The 15,310-nt window shown below is 47.4% G+C and overlaps 1 protein-coding gene across 2 annotated transcripts in view; it reads left to right on the top strand.

Annotated features, from left to right (window-relative positions):
- MED14 (mediator complex subunit 14) overlaps positions 1-15,310 on the top strand; it is a 1,766,813-nt gene that overhangs the window by 975,605 nt on the left and 775,898 nt on the right. For both annotated transcript variants that reach the window (XM_069636537.1, XM_069636538.1), the window contains exon 16: positions 4,359-4,435. In XM_069636537.1, coding sequence (XP_069492638.1) covers positions 4,359-4,435 — 77 coding nt within the window. The remainder of the gene's footprint in view (positions 1-4,358; positions 4,436-15,310) is intronic.

Here is a 15,310-nt window from a genome sequence, read left to right on the forward strand (position 1 = left end):
ACTGACTGTTCTTTAATTTTTTTATTTTTTCTTTCTTTTTTCTTTCTTACATTTTCAATATGTTTGTATAAACTAAATGAAATAAAAAAAATAAATAAAAATAAAATAAATAAAAAAATAATAGTACTTATTTACCTGAGGTTTAACTTTAACCTTGTGTATATAAAATAAATGACTATCTTACTATAACTACAAGTGTGTAAAAGTTTCTTTGGGCATATGTATTTACTGTGTTGATAGTACTTACTTACAGCTTAAATCTCCTTTGTAAAATGAGCCTGGCTGCTCTGCCATACTACCAGAACCTTAAGTAGTACAGACTTCTACTAGAAGTTGGGGCCTGTACACCAAAGGATAGTTTAATAAATTCTTACCAGAGGTAGACTTTAGAAAAACTCCTGTTTCCAACAAAACAGATGAGCTTAGTTTAAGGAACTCATGGTGGCAACAGTAAAGACAGACACAAATTATCACAGTTCAAGGTTATTTTTAAATCTGTATGCATTTTTCACCCCTGAGTCCAGGCGCTGACCCCCTCCTTTACTTTCAGCCTCCCTTCTCTGGGTTCACTATGGCTTTTCCTCTGCTCACAAATCTTAATGTCTTTTTAAATAGTTCCACCGGACATCCCTCAGCTGGGTTCACTCTTATCAACACACTTTTTCTTGGGACTTGCCCCCCCCTTGTTGTCAGAATCCCTCCGGTTCACACTTGCCATCTTCACCTTTACATTCACAGCCACAGGAGATGAGACAACATTTTATTTGTTAAAGATAAAGTGACGAATAAGATCAAATGGCGGACTAACTAGCAAAACCTGACCAGAGGCATGCATCAGAACACTAATACACTATTAGTGCAGACTGATATCCTTTAAAGTCATTAATCCTCGTCATTTATCAACACATATCGCTTTAATCTATCTCGCACATATTTATTTGGAAACACAAAATGTTAAAAACGCCACTCCTAAATTTTACAAACATTCATTGGGAAGGCAAAATGGTGTGCTGAAAAGTACAGGTCTGTGCATATGTATGCAGCATATTCCTACGTGCAATACGGAGTGTCAGGAAAGGAATGACAACCAAGTTGATCAAATTCCATGCAAACTATGTTTCAGGGGTTGATACATGCATGTAGATGGGGTATTTGAATGTAGTATATTTGAAAGTGTTTAAGGTAGGTTATAAACTTCAATCAACAATAATCATTGGCAGAGCATCTTCCATGCAAGACATAAAAAGTGCAGATTACTTGGGCAGAACAAAACATTGCCACTAATGGGGCCAGGATTAGGCTTGAGTCATCTGCTTATTCCATCAGTATGCCATGCTGTCCATAGACTGGTTTTCAAATAGTACAAATGCAAAATCATTTTGCTACAGCTCCATTTGTCCATGCCAGTGAATGAAAGGGGCATGGATTTTGATTAATTGGAACAGATGATTCTTGCCTCCTCTGCCCAGCCCTTCATGCCCCTCCTAATGGGCACATCCCCATATCAGATGGTCTTCATGGTCCCAATGTCTTCCAGACTGAATTGGTGCCAGGACCTTTTTGAAGTGTTGATCAAGAAACCTAATATTTTTCTAAGCGCATGACTGTTGTCCAGGTACAGGCAGAATCCCCCATCATGACGGGTGTTTCCTGAATCTGGCAGCCTGGCTCCTGAGGTCTTAGAATATTTGGACAGCTTGCCAGTATCTCCTACACCTAGCCTTTTAGAGCCTTCAAAACTCTTCAATCGGCATTCACTTAGCAGCTGTTTGCTGTTATAAAAAGAAGTGGAACGGGAAAACCTATTTTCACATCCTTAAGTGCCGGAATTTCCAAGATGTTTGCTCTGAACGTTTCCAGTATTGGCCCTCCTGCCCCAGCCTGTGAAATGGGTGTAGAACTTTTGAGATTGAATATATACCGCAAATAAGCATTGGATACGCAACAGATGGAGTTTTTGTGTAGGCTTGTTAGAGGCATTTGCCAGGCATTGCCGTAGTGGTATTAACTGGCCATGATGGTAGCAGCCACAAAATGGTTTTAACTACCTGTGAATATAATAGCAGTGCCTGGTAAATGCCTAATACTCATTCGCAAGCCACAACTGTTGGCTTTGCCAATGCCGTTTTTAACAGAACTTCACTGAAAGACAGGCACAGCATGCAGAAATCTCGTAGCTGAAGTTATACATTTTAGTCATTAACTCTCAGAAGACTGCTTTGAAAAAACACTGTCAGGTACTTTGATGGTACGGCTTGATGAAGCTTCCTTAAATAGATCCCGGGAGGATTTGTTTAGGGCGAGGAGGGGTAAAAGTCGGGGGGACTGGCCTTGGGGATTTGCTTGGCCATGGACAGTCAATGGGTGGGTAAATAACCAAAAAACAACTACAAGCTTTTTGTCCTTCCTCATATGATATTTCTCCCCAGCTGTACTGTAATGCAATAGATCCAGCTTTTAGGTGGCACCTTATTGTCAAAACTAAAACAGATGAACGGAATGCATTAAATTAATGGTAAACACTCATAGTTCTCTGGCCACTTCCATGTAATTTCTATTTTTACCGTCTGCACCATTAGAACAGCGGGCCAGCCATATGGAACTCTTCCTCTTGTCGCGACTGGTTGCAGTTCGGCCCAAACTGCTTCAACAGGTCCTCTCTGCATGGAAATACAGGCAATCCCAGAGATGTTAGGGCCTTGTTGGGTGTCGTCATTGAGGTGCTGTATGATTCTCTAGACACAGCGATCAAGATCTCACGTCTGGGCATAACCCTTAGAATTTTGAGAGACTTACCATAGACACCAAAAGGTGATTATTAGAAAGCTTTTGAGATTGGGGTCATCACTGTTTGAATCCATGCATTATCCTTCCCATGTAAAATACTTGACTTGGAACACAAATAACTTTAACGCAAACACCTCAACCAATGTGGTCCAGGCATTCTCAGTTGATGAACACTACAATTTCCTACTGGCAATAAGCCACAGAACTTTACCAAATGAATCATGAGGATGGTGAACTCGGGTACAATATAGATATTAAACAGAAGTTCTGTTTTTCTTATTTAACAGCTAAGCAGGAACAAAAGCTGTGGCAAAAGGTGCCAAGCCAGGTGCTTTGTAGACTGCATCAAATGTGTGTATGCTAGGTGATCACGTAGCTAACCAACTGGAGTTGCAGTGTAAATCTCATGAGGGAATGCCTCACTGCAGCATTTGTAGAGGACATTTCTTTTTCAGAAATCTACAGAACGATGATTTTGAGAATGTCTTTGTCTTCACCATCGCTGCTTGCTTAACAGTAATGTTGAGGCACATTTTCAAGTGGGACAGGTAGACTGGACAAATTTAGTTCAAGTGACCTGTTTCGCAGTAGCTTGGTATAGTTTTCGACTAAGCATGCAACCTTGTGAAAGATGCCCTGCCAGAGGAAATTAAGATACATAAATGTAAATCGAATTCTCCAGCATTGTTATGTTTTATAGCTTGACATGCTGTGGCTGTGCAAGACCTACAGCTAGATGGTAAGTAAGGGTAATGTGCAAGTGGTAGAAAGCAAGGGTCTATTGGTTTTAGAAAACAATGCATTTGTTGGGACTTGTATTATATGTACACAGTAACTGATCTAACAGAGTATCCATGCATGTGTTGGGTTTATAGCACAAACCTAGCTGTGAAGCATGGAAACAGTCAACAATAAGGGGATACAGTAATTGGGTACAATAATATGGATACAATCGAAAGCATATAATTTTAAGAATACATTGAAGGGCATGAAGAGAGGTAATGCAAATTAGGAAGGGAAAGTCAGACCCGGTCCTGATGAATTTGTTGTTGGATCAGCAGCTGTGCTCCCATTCGACTTTTGAGAACTTCCAGCGATATTCATCCAAGCTCGTAAGTCTATCAAAATGTGCTGTGCTGGCCAATTATATTTACAGGGTCTTAACTTAACTCACTGTATTGACTGTTACTCCAGCACCCTGCACTGTACCCCCCACCCACCACTCCCACTTACAGGTCTATTCGTGCATAGCAGACGTTTCAACAGAATGAAAAGAATATGATCCGTGGGGAAACCGAGGATGCAGTAGAGTGCACTTAAGGCTGCTACTGGGCTCCTTGTTCTGCTTTGCAAAATGTGTGGGTCTCTTTACCAGGTAGACAGGAAGTTTTGCCATAGGGAGACGGATTGGTGCAAAGGGAAGTTAGTAGACAAGGATCACAGTGCAAGTAACTTGTAATATTTACATTAAATAAATGTGTTGTATGGAAACCATTTGAACAGTGCTCTTCAGAATTGAATTGTGGTATTAAATTATTTAGAGCAAATGTTTCCTTTCGATTTCATTGTAGTTGTCGCACATGGAGATTCCACACCAAGGACTGCAGATTGAAGGCGATGGATTCAGCCATGCAATACGCTTGCTAAAGTAGGAATGATCTTTTGCATGTTATTGTCTATATTTTCTTTGTTTAGCAATTTGGACATTTTACCCACATTCTTGAAATTATTAGCTTCCCTGTTTTTTAAATGCCTTTCTCCCGCTCCACCTTAATTTATCATCTTACTTTTGTTTAGTCAAATGTTTTTGAAAAAGAGCAATCAATTTTTGCTATCGGTGTCATGGGTTTTCCCTGTTCCCTACTTATTGTAGTCTTAGTAGGTTATTGGTATCGGCAGGATAGATGGTGCTCCTTAGCTTGGCCGGGGGATTACAAAGTGTCTTATCTTTTGTGAATAAAGGGGATGTCCGCAAAGCAGTATAAATAATAAACTTGCTATATCGTCGTAGCCTTAAAAGCAGTTCAATCTTGTTTTTGACTGTTTTTATACGGTGAAATGTAGTAGTAGTTTGTCATTTACATAGTGCCTTTATCCCATTAGTATGGCCTCAACGTGCTTGTGGTGGGAACGCCCTTGGGGGACCGAAGTCCAAGGTATGGGAAAATTGTCTGAAGGTTTAGAATGAGTGTGTTCATTTGACCAGGATAGTAATTTAGATGGGCTGGCCGAGCTCCAGTAAACTACCCATGTAGGTCAGGCATGTGGATGGGTGCTGAGGTGGTCAGGAGAGTGCGCATTGCAAGAGACTCGTTATGTGTACATCTAGATGGATTTTGTGATCGTAGGTCGTCAATGCATTCTGATGCATGCGGGTAGGTAGCCATGCCTGCAGCAGATGTCCACCAAAGTGGTGCACGAATACGTACCTTGAGGCTCAGATTGAGCTTTGTCTTTGCTGTAGCTGTGTGTGTGATCAGATTGTCTGTATAATAGGCTACCCTAATATAGCTTCGAGGGGATTGGGTCCTCCGACGTATTCCATATCTATGACAGTAATCACCACAGCTGTGCTGCTTCGGAATATCTTTCGGCGTCCTGCGTCGATGATGTCGATACGCCGCCCTCGAGGACTTCCTCCGACGGCTGACGTCACTGGATGTTATAAGTAGGACGCACGAAGCCCGTAGCCTCAGTTCCGTTTTTTCTGCAAACGTGTTCGCTTCGGAGATCTCGGCGCGCCTCGACTCTTTGGAGTTTGTTCTTTATCGGTTCTTCGGAACCTTTTTGTTTGTGAAATTTTCCTTCGTAAAATGTCTACCTCGTCTTCCACCCCGCGTCCGGGCTTTAAGAAGTACAGAGACTGCGGGTCCAAGATGTCGGTGACGGACTCGCACGACGCCTGCCTCTGGTGCCTCGGGGAGGCCCATGACACGGATGATTGTGTCGAACTGCCAGTTGCTTACGTCCAAAGCCTTGCGGGAGCGCAAGAAGAAACTGTCGGTAGGTAAGGTGTCCAAGGCACGGAAGTCGAGGTCTGCAGGGCTTTCGACGGACGATTCGAGGGGCGTCTCTCCGCATCGTTGTCGGAAGTCTAGTTGGTCTCGGTCCCGGAGTAGGTCCTGCCACTCCTATGCCTTTTCGAGGCACTCCCGGAAGCGCCGTCATCGGTCGCCTTCCCCGTCCTCATCCGAGGACTCTGCCTGTCAGCGGGTCGCTTATCCCACCAAGCATGCGACGCCGGAGGAATGGGCTTCCTTCGGGAAGAAAATGTTAGCGATTCTCGAATAGCAGGGCACTGTTCCGGCCGCGCCTCAGAGTGGGGTCGGTCGAGAGACACCGCTCTTACGCCTTCGGGCTCAGGTGGTCGGCACGATTCGCAGGAAAGGTCCCGCTCGGACAAGGGTAGTCTTTGTCGTCATGCCCGTTCCAGGTCCCGGTCCTATACGCGCTCCAGACCGTGTGCACCTGTGGTGTCTTCGAGGAAGACGTCGACGCCTGTGGCGCCGAGGTCGTCGACAGCCTCTTTCGAGGCTCCGTCTCCGAAGAAGTCGTGGATGCCATCGGCGCCCAGGCCGTCGAGGGACACGCTCGGGGCTCCGCCCTCGAGGCCTGTGTCAACGCCATCGATGCTGTCTGCACTGCGTTCGGCATCGACGCTGATTCACTCAACTTTTTTCCAGGATGTTTCGACAGGGGTGCCCCGGGGCACGGTGGAACCCCCTAAAAAGGCTCAGGCTAAGGTCAAGCATGGCTTTGTTCCACATTCTGTGCCTTCTTACCGCCATCTTGAGTTTATTTCGGAGGTGGTTGAGGGCTCTGATGATGGCATGGTTCCTGATACGGTGCCAGATGAGTTTCTCTCGGGCCATAGTCAAATTGAGGAGCTGCGTCAGTCCCTGCACGACGTCAGTGGTCTGGACACCTCTCCGGAGGTGGAATTTTGTAGGCCTGAGCCTGGCACTCATGCCGACTCCTCGTACCGACGCCTTATGTCTAGGGTCACCGAGTACTTGGGGTGGTCTGCTCCCCCAGGGGATTTTCTTCAGGATGACCTTACGGATATCCTCAACCACGGTCCACCAACTGACCCGGTACTGCCGTTCCATATGGCTCTACAGAGGAGGGTGGCGGCGGCTTGGACTGCTCCAGAGACTTTCCCGGCAGTGGGCAAGTCTTTGCCGTGAAAATACCGCCCAGCCAGTAGCGACCCCTGCTACTTGACCAAGCACCCCACTCCGGAGAGTTTGGTGGTGCAGGCGGCTACGGCCCCAGCAAAGCAGACGTCGTATCCTACCATCCCTCCTGATAGGGACGACAAACGTTTTGATGGTTGGGCGAAGAAAGTGTTTTCTTCAGGGGGTGTGGCACTTCAGGCGGCCAACTCTGTATGTGCCTTGTCTCGTTTCACACACACTCTGTGGAACTGTTTCCTTAGTGGCTGAACATATTCCCGAAGTGGACGAACGGGATGGTTTCATTGATATGATCCATGATGGCAAAGATGCCATGTGTGAGGCCGTTCAGTCTGGTTTGGGCATGGCAGATTGCGTCAGCCGGTCCATGGCGGCGAGCACCGTGATACGCAGGTTTGCGTGGTTGCGGAAGTCGGGGTTTGCTCCTGATGTGCAGGCACGGCTCCTCAACATGCCCTTTGACGGGGAACATCTTTTTGGCAGCAAGGCTGACGAGAGCCTTGAGAGGTTGCAGACCTCCAAAGCTGCAGCAAAGTCGTTGGGCGCTGCAGTTCGACAACCTCCGCCTTTTCGTCCTAGGGGACAGCAATGGAGGGGAGGTTCCTTTCGTTATTACTCGTCCTTTGGTAAAGCGAGAGGAACTGACAGTCAAAGGGGCCACCGTAGGAGTGCCAGAGGTGGAAAACAAGGTACTCGAGGTGCCAAGGCCGCTCGGGCAGTTGCCTCTTTGCCCTCAGGCAACACCGCAGCTGCTTCAGCTCAGGTTCGCCGGTTGGGTGAAGGCTGGCGCAGCATCTTGTAGAGTGGCGTGCCATTACTTAAGATGTGTGGGTTCTGGAGATCATAGCCCACGGCTACTGTCTTCCTTTCCAGCAGAGGCCTCACGACAATCCACTGGTGAATCTCTCTTTGAAGAGTCCGGATCCGCTCCTTGCGCAGGAAATTCAATCCCTGCTGGAGAAAGGCGCCATAGAACTGGTGCCTGTAGCGGAGAGGAACAAGGTATGGTATTCCCCTTATTTTTTTATTTCCAAGAAAGACGGGGGATTGAGACCCATCATGGACTTGCACGGTTTGAACAAACTCCTCAGGAAGGACAAGTTCAAGATGGTTACTCTTTCTCCAGTCCTCCAGGCCCTTCAACTTCAGGACTGGTTGGTGTCTCACGACCTCAAGGACGCTTATTTTCATGTGCCGATCCATCCAAAGCACAAGAAGTACCTGAGGTTCACGGTTGGCGACTCGCACTTTCAGTTTCGAGTCCTGCCGTTAGGATTGACCTCTGCCCGAGGGTCTTCTCCAAGCTCATGCTAGTGGTGGCAGCGCATCTCAGGTGGTGGCCAGTGGCACCATCCAGGTGCCAGTGGTGGCACCTGGATGATTGGTTGATCAGGGCGCGCTCTCCCGAGCAAGTCCTGGAACATCTGTCAATCAGCTGCCACTCCCTCCACAAGCTGGGCTTCTCCCTCAACTTAAAGAAGTCCCATTTGACACCAACTCAGAGGCTCCAGTACATCGGAGCTATGCTCGACACGTCCCTGGGGCAGCGTTTTCCTCCCCAGGCGAGGGCTCATCACATTCAGCAGATGGTGCACAAGTTTCAGCTTGCCCAGAGTCTCCCAGCGTTCGAGTTCTTGAGATTGCTCGGCCTCATCGCATCCTGCATTCTTCTGGTGCCAGAGGCCAGGTTGCGGATGAGATCTTTGCAATGGGCACACAAGCTCCAGTGGTCTCAGTCCTCCGGCAGGATGTCGGACCCTGTTCAGATGCCATCCTCTGTTGCCCAGGACCTTCTGTGGTGGGCCGTCGAAGACAATCTGATGAAGAGGGCTCCATTTTGGCTACCCTGGCCGGAGGTGACGATCGTGACGAACACATCCCTCACGGAATGGGGAGCTCATGCCAATGAGTTGACAGTCAGCGGTCGTTGGTCTCCGTCGGAGTCCAGACTCCATATCAATATGTTGGAGCTGAGGGCCGTCAGGCTAGCCCTGAAGGCTTTTCTGCCGACTGTGCGAGGGAAGAATGTCCTGATCCTGACGGACAACACAGTGGCCATGCACAACCTCAACAAAAAGTGGGGGAGCGGGTTCACTTGCTCTGTGCAGGGAGGCGATGCAGCTCTGGTTCTGGGCAATCCAGCAGGAAGTTTCGATCTTGGCAGTTCATCTGGCCGAAGATGAAAACGTGACGGCGGACGCTCTGAGCAGGCAGAGTGCGATCTCTCACGAGTGGGAGTTGGCTCAGGAGATTCTCCTGGAGATCTTCACCCTTTGGGAGACCCCTCAAGTGGATCTCTTTGCCTCCAGTGTCAACCGGAAGTGCGAAAGGTTCTGCTCGCGGGAATTTCCTCCAAAAGCAGCCTTAGGAGATGCGTTTGTGGTGGAGTGGTCATTCCCACTGCTGGACGCGTTTCCTCCAGTCCCTGTCATTCCGCAAGTGCTGCAGAGGTTACGAAGGTTCGGTTCCCGGATGATCCTCATTGCTCTGGCGTGGGCCCGGAGGACGTGGTACCCGGACCTTCTCGACTTGTCCATCTGCCCTCCACGTCGTCTTCCCTACCGAGACGATCTGCTCTCACGGGAGGGGGGGGGGGGTCAGGTTCTCCATCCAGAGGTCAGATCCCTCAACCTTCACGCTTGGTTTCTGAAAGGTTGAGGTATAAGGATTGGGACCTTCCTGAAGACGTGATGGAGGTGTTGCTTTTGGCCAGAAGGCCCGCAACCAAGTCCCTGTACTGTTGCCTTTGGAGAAAGTTCTGCGACTGGTGCAGAGTTAAGAATGTGGATCCTTTTGCATGTGACATTCCTGTGGTTCTGTCTTTTTTTGCTTTCTTTAGCCCACAGGGGCTTGTAAGTGGGTACTGTTAAAGGTTACCTGGCGGCGCTGTCCATATTTAAGCGCTCGTCTGAAAATGGTTCTTATTTTAAAATTCCTTTAATTTCTCAGTTTCTCAAAGGGCTCACTAATGTGTTCCCTTCGTCACTTTTCCAGGTGCCCGGTTGGGATTTGAACCTTGTCCTCAAGTTTCTGATGGGTGCTCCGTTTGAGCCTTTGCATTCATGCCCTTTGAGACTGTTAAGTCTTAAAACTGTATTTTTGGTTGCGGTCACTTCTGCTCGCAGAGTGAGTGAGTTACAGGCACTTTCAGTTAAGCTACCCTTCACTGTATTTCAGAAGGACAGGGTTGTCCTTAGAGTTCGTCCTTCCTTTCTTCCGAAGGTGGTGTCGGAATTTCATTTAGGCCAGAAGGTTGTTCTTCCGGCATTTCATCCTCCGCCACATCCTGGTAAGGAAGAGGAGAGACTCCATAGGCTCGATCCTAGGAGAGCTTTAAGCTTTTATATTTCACGCATGTCCCGGGTCAGAGTGGACGATCAACTCTTCATTGGTTACGCTGGAAAGCGTTTGGAACAAGCTGTGACTAAGCAGACTTTGTCTCGCTGGATTATTCTGGCTATTTTTGAGTGTATTCGCTTGGCGGGTAAGGACCCACCGGTAGGCTTGCGGGCCCATTCTACCAGGGGTATGGCTGCTTCTACTGCCCTACAGAGGGGTGTTCCTATTCGTAACATCTGTGAAGCAGCCACCTGGGCTTCAGTCCATACTTTCGTACGTCACTACTCCCTCGATTCCATCCGTGGGCTGGATCTGGCCTTTGGCAAGGCGGTCCTTTGCTCTGCAATTTGATTGGGCATTCTAAATTTCTTGATCTAAATTCTTTTCCCACCTCCTTGCATTGGTACTGCTTTGGGAGTCTGTCATAGATATGTAATACGGCGGAGGACCCAATCCCCTCCAAGAACAAGTTACTCTCTTACCTGGTAACGTTCTTTCGATGGGATGGTCTGACGATGTATTCCATATCGCTCCCTCCCTGCCTTGCCCGCTACAGAATTTCTTATGCGAGTGCAGCTTACTTTTCCGCAAGGCTTTGTGTGGTCAGACTGGCAGAAGACTGGTGCCACACGTTCTGGGGAAAAAACTACATCTGAGACTACGTGCGTCCTACTTATAACATCCATTGACGTCGGCCGTCGGCGAGGTCCTCGAGGGCGGCGTATCGATGTCATCGACGCAGGACGCCGAAAGATTTTCCGAAGCAGCACAGCTGTGGTGATTACTGTCATAGATATGCAATACGTCGTTGGACCATCCCATCGAAAGAACGTCACACGGTAAGAGAGTAACTTGTTCTTCTAAGCGCAATAGACAGGCTACCCTCAGAATCTTCTAAGTGCAATAACGGGGCTATGTGCAAAAGACCGGCTATCCTCCTATATCTTCTATGTGGAATTCGTTGGCTATCCTCCTTAACCTTCTAAATGTAATAGACAGGCTTACATCATGAATCTTGTAGTGCAGTACGAAGGCCAAGTGCATTAGACAGGCTGGCCTAATAAATCTACTAAGGGCAATAGACAGGCTACCCTCGTAAATAGTCAAGTGCTGTAGACAGTCTGTCCTTGTATACTTTCTAGGCGCAATAGACATGTTATCCATGTAACTCTTCTGAGTGCTATGGACAGGCTACCATCAGAAATCTTCTAAGTGCAATACATTGGCTACCCGCATATATTTTCTATGTGCAATACATTGGCTGCCCGCATAGATCTTCTATGTGCAGTACATTGGCTATCTTAAAGATAGTCTAGTGTAATAGACAGGCTATCCTAATAAATTCAACACATTGCCCACCCCCAAATTCCATCCAAGTATAACACATTGCCCACGACCAAAAATTCACCTGAGTGCAAACACTGCCTGCCTTCAAAGCTCCTCCCCATGCGAGACACAGGCCTCCCCCGCGGCTCCTCTGAGCGCAGTATCCTGGACACTGTCTCAGTTGTTAGTGTCACATCATAGCTAAACCTCACACTAGTCTGAAGTGCCATACACGGTCTACCCTCAGGATCATTCTGAGTTCAACACATTGGCTAACAAGTGAGTGCACAGTGTAGGTCAACATCAGGTTAGGCACAGTTAATAGTAATGAGGAGTGGCAGGGTTTTACGAGAGCACAGTAAAGGCTGTGCTCCGCGCACGTACCACCTTACCTGGGGTGTAGCTGTAGGGTTTTCAGTCCGGCGTCCATGGGCAAACAGGGAGGCCCTTTGCTCTTGCCTGCTGCCCAGCAAAAACTGCTGTTGAAAAGGTCCTGAAGTAGTGATGTTCCAGCAACATGGGGGAGAACCAAGCACAAATCTGAGGCAAAGGGGAGTTACGGGAGTAGGGAGGGTGCAAGCAGAGGAAAGGAAATGGATGCAATGTGCACGGAGCACTTGAGAGAAAAAAATAAAAGCACAGAAATCTGCAATGCGCTTACCAGAGGCAATGTTCCCTTGCCCTCAGGGCGTAGTGGTCAATATCGTCTCTACTTGAGTAGTGGAAGCATTGGTTATCTCCTTACTGTTAAGGATCGTGCTAACTGAGAGTCAATGGAGCTCCGTGAAGTCTGAACCTCATGGTGTGTCTGCAAGATGGAAGTAGGACCACTCGCTTCCCAACCACAGTGCAAGGCTTCCTTGGAATACACGATAGCATATAGATGTTAGATGATTGTCTAAGCCAAAGATGGTTGTGACACTTGTAAGGAAGACATGGTGACAACAGTAAAGACAACAAAAGTGATCACAGTTCAAGGGTGTTCATTGGAAAAATGCCTAATCTAAACCTACATCTAAGATGGGAGCAAGTTACCACCATCGAATAATAATAATAAGGCAGTCGAAGTGGTGTCATGTCAAATAAAAGGGCCTATACTAAGAAAAACCTATTGCCAGTGATTGCAACCAAATACAAAAGAGTGTGGGATATGGTTCACAAGAAAGAAACTAGTGTTCACAAATTATAAGGCAAGATGTGGTAGCTGGGGTCTCCCTTCCCCACGTGTTGAGAACGCGACAAGGCAGGATAAGAGGCAAAGGGCCTCCCTGTTTGCCCCTGTTCGCCGATGGACGCTGGACTGAAAACCCTACAGCTACACCCCAGGTAAGGTGGTACGGGCGGGGAGCACAGCCATTACTGTGCTCTGGTAAAACCCTGCCATTGCTCTTTACTATTAACCATTCCTAACCTGATGTTGACCTACACTGTGCACTCTTGTTAGCCAATGTGTTGAACTCAGAATGACCCTGAGGGTAGGTTGTGTATGGCACTTCAAACTAGTTTGAGGTTTAGCTATAATGTGACACTAACAACTGCGAAGGTGTCCAGGATACTGCACTCAGAGGAGTTGTGGGGGAGGCCTGTGTCATGCACAGGGGGGAGCTTTGAAGGCGGGCAGTGTTTGCACTCGGGTGAATTTATGGTGGTGGGTATTGTGTTGCACCTGGATGGCATTCGGGCGTGGGCAATGTGTTGAACTTGTTAGGATAGCTTGTCTATTACACTAGACGATCTAAAAAAACCAATGTATTGCACATAGAAGATCTATGCGGGCAGCCAATGTATTGCACATAAAAGATATATGCAGGTAGCCCTGGTATTGCACTTGGAAGATTTCTTATGGTAGCCTGTCCATAGCACTCAGAGTTATTTGGATAACCGGTCTATTGCGCCTAGAAGGTATACAAGGACAGACTGTTATAGCACTTGACCGTTTATGAGGGCAGCCTGTCTATTGCGCTTAGAAGATGAATTAGGATAGCCTTTCTTTTGTGCTTAGTAGATTTATTAGGTCAGCCTGTCTAATGCACTTAGCCTTGTTACTTTTCCAGCACTTTTCTACCAAAATGTTTCTTGGCTCCGATGATGTGATGTATTCACAAGAACAAACAAAAAGTTCCTTTCTGTATGTATGTTAGGGGATGTTTCTCTCCCCTCCTGATTCCCCTATTCCTGGCTCAGATCCACAAAAGTTCCTTGCGATATCAGGACCTTCAGGGATTAGATCGCTTGCTTCCGAGGGCTTGGGTATCTTCAAAATCATAACCAAACGTTTCTTTCCGATTGCACTTGGGTGATGGCTTTTCACCCCTGGGTCCCCCTCTTTTGAGCTCTTTTGAGCTCAGACCCCCTCTATGTCGGGGTTCAACACTGCTCCTTTTGACTCAAGTTTACTTATGACATTCACAAATCTTAATGTCTTAAACAATGTTGACTTCTGTCAGCACACTGTTCACTGAGACTTTATTTAGACCCCTTTTCATCAGCATCCCTCCGTCAGGTTCACTCTTGCCAATCACACTGTTCCTTCTACTTTCTTACAATGTGGAATTCACTTCCCTTAGCTTTTCAATCATCTGCCGGATAGACTTTTCGAATGTACTGAGGGTTTTACTAGATCCCTGTATGACCACTTTGACCTTTTCCTTGCGCCTTTCCCAAGGCTCTTCTGGTAACAGTAGTTTCAACAATAGTGTAATCACCCAGAGTTTCTAGAGTGAGCACCCACGTGGTGCTGGACCCCTCTGTAGCTGTTTTTCCCCCTCTCATATTAACAGTTCTTGTATTTTCCTCAATTAGCCATTTGCTTCTTTTGTTCAACACAGTTTGGTTACTTATAGACTCTCCCCTCGACTCACCTGCTGTGATGAACTGCTTGGCTTTTCTTGTCTCTGGAGTCAAGGACGGTACCACAGTAGCAAGCGTCTCTCCCTGGCTTGGTTATCAGTGGAGGTGGACCCTGTGTACTGTTGACTTCTGCTGCAACACACTCTGGAGATTGTTCACGGTCTTACGATTCCTTCCACATAGGCTTCACAGGTCTGGGTCGAAAAGGGCAAGGTCGCTGCTCTCATTGTCACCCTTTCGCTTTTCCCTTTCTTTCTCCTCATCTTGAACTGCCGAAAGCTTTGTCGTTGTGCGGTCTGCTTTGCTTGTATTGTGCTCTCGTGCTCCACTTTTTATCCCTTTGGGGAAGGGAAAGGGCTGTCGGATGCATGTGATTCTAGACAATTGCCTGACTATGCCTAACCCTTGGGTTGGGCCAAGTCAGGTAAACGGCTCTGGTTTTAGTCTGTTGTCTTTCGTGGTGTGCAAAAATATTCGTGTTGGAAAAGGGGTGGGTGAAGAGATTGATTATCTTACGTGGTAGGATGTGGAAAAGGTGTTATAAGATGGGGGGGGGTGCTGTGTCTCACCTGTTGGTGTCCCACTTCCACTCCCGGAGGACCCCCCGATCCAGGTGATCCTCCCGCACTGGTCCATTCCCAAGAACTGGATCCAATAGCGATGGCCGTGTCATGGCCACCTGGATGACAGATCCCCGGGGACTAGTAAGTGAGGCACTTCCGGTTTCTCACACACTGATCAGCTAACAATATGGTATGGACAGAGTATAAACAGTAAGCATTCTGAGCTACAATGTTGCTCTGTACTTGGAC

This window comes from Ambystoma mexicanum, chromosome 7p (genome assembly GCF_040938575.1).
Source record: "Ambystoma mexicanum isolate Mex_15411 chromosome 7p, UKY_AmexF1_1, whole genome shotgun sequence".
NCBI lineage: Eukaryota > Metazoa > Chordata > Amphibia > Caudata > Ambystomatidae > Ambystoma > Ambystoma mexicanum.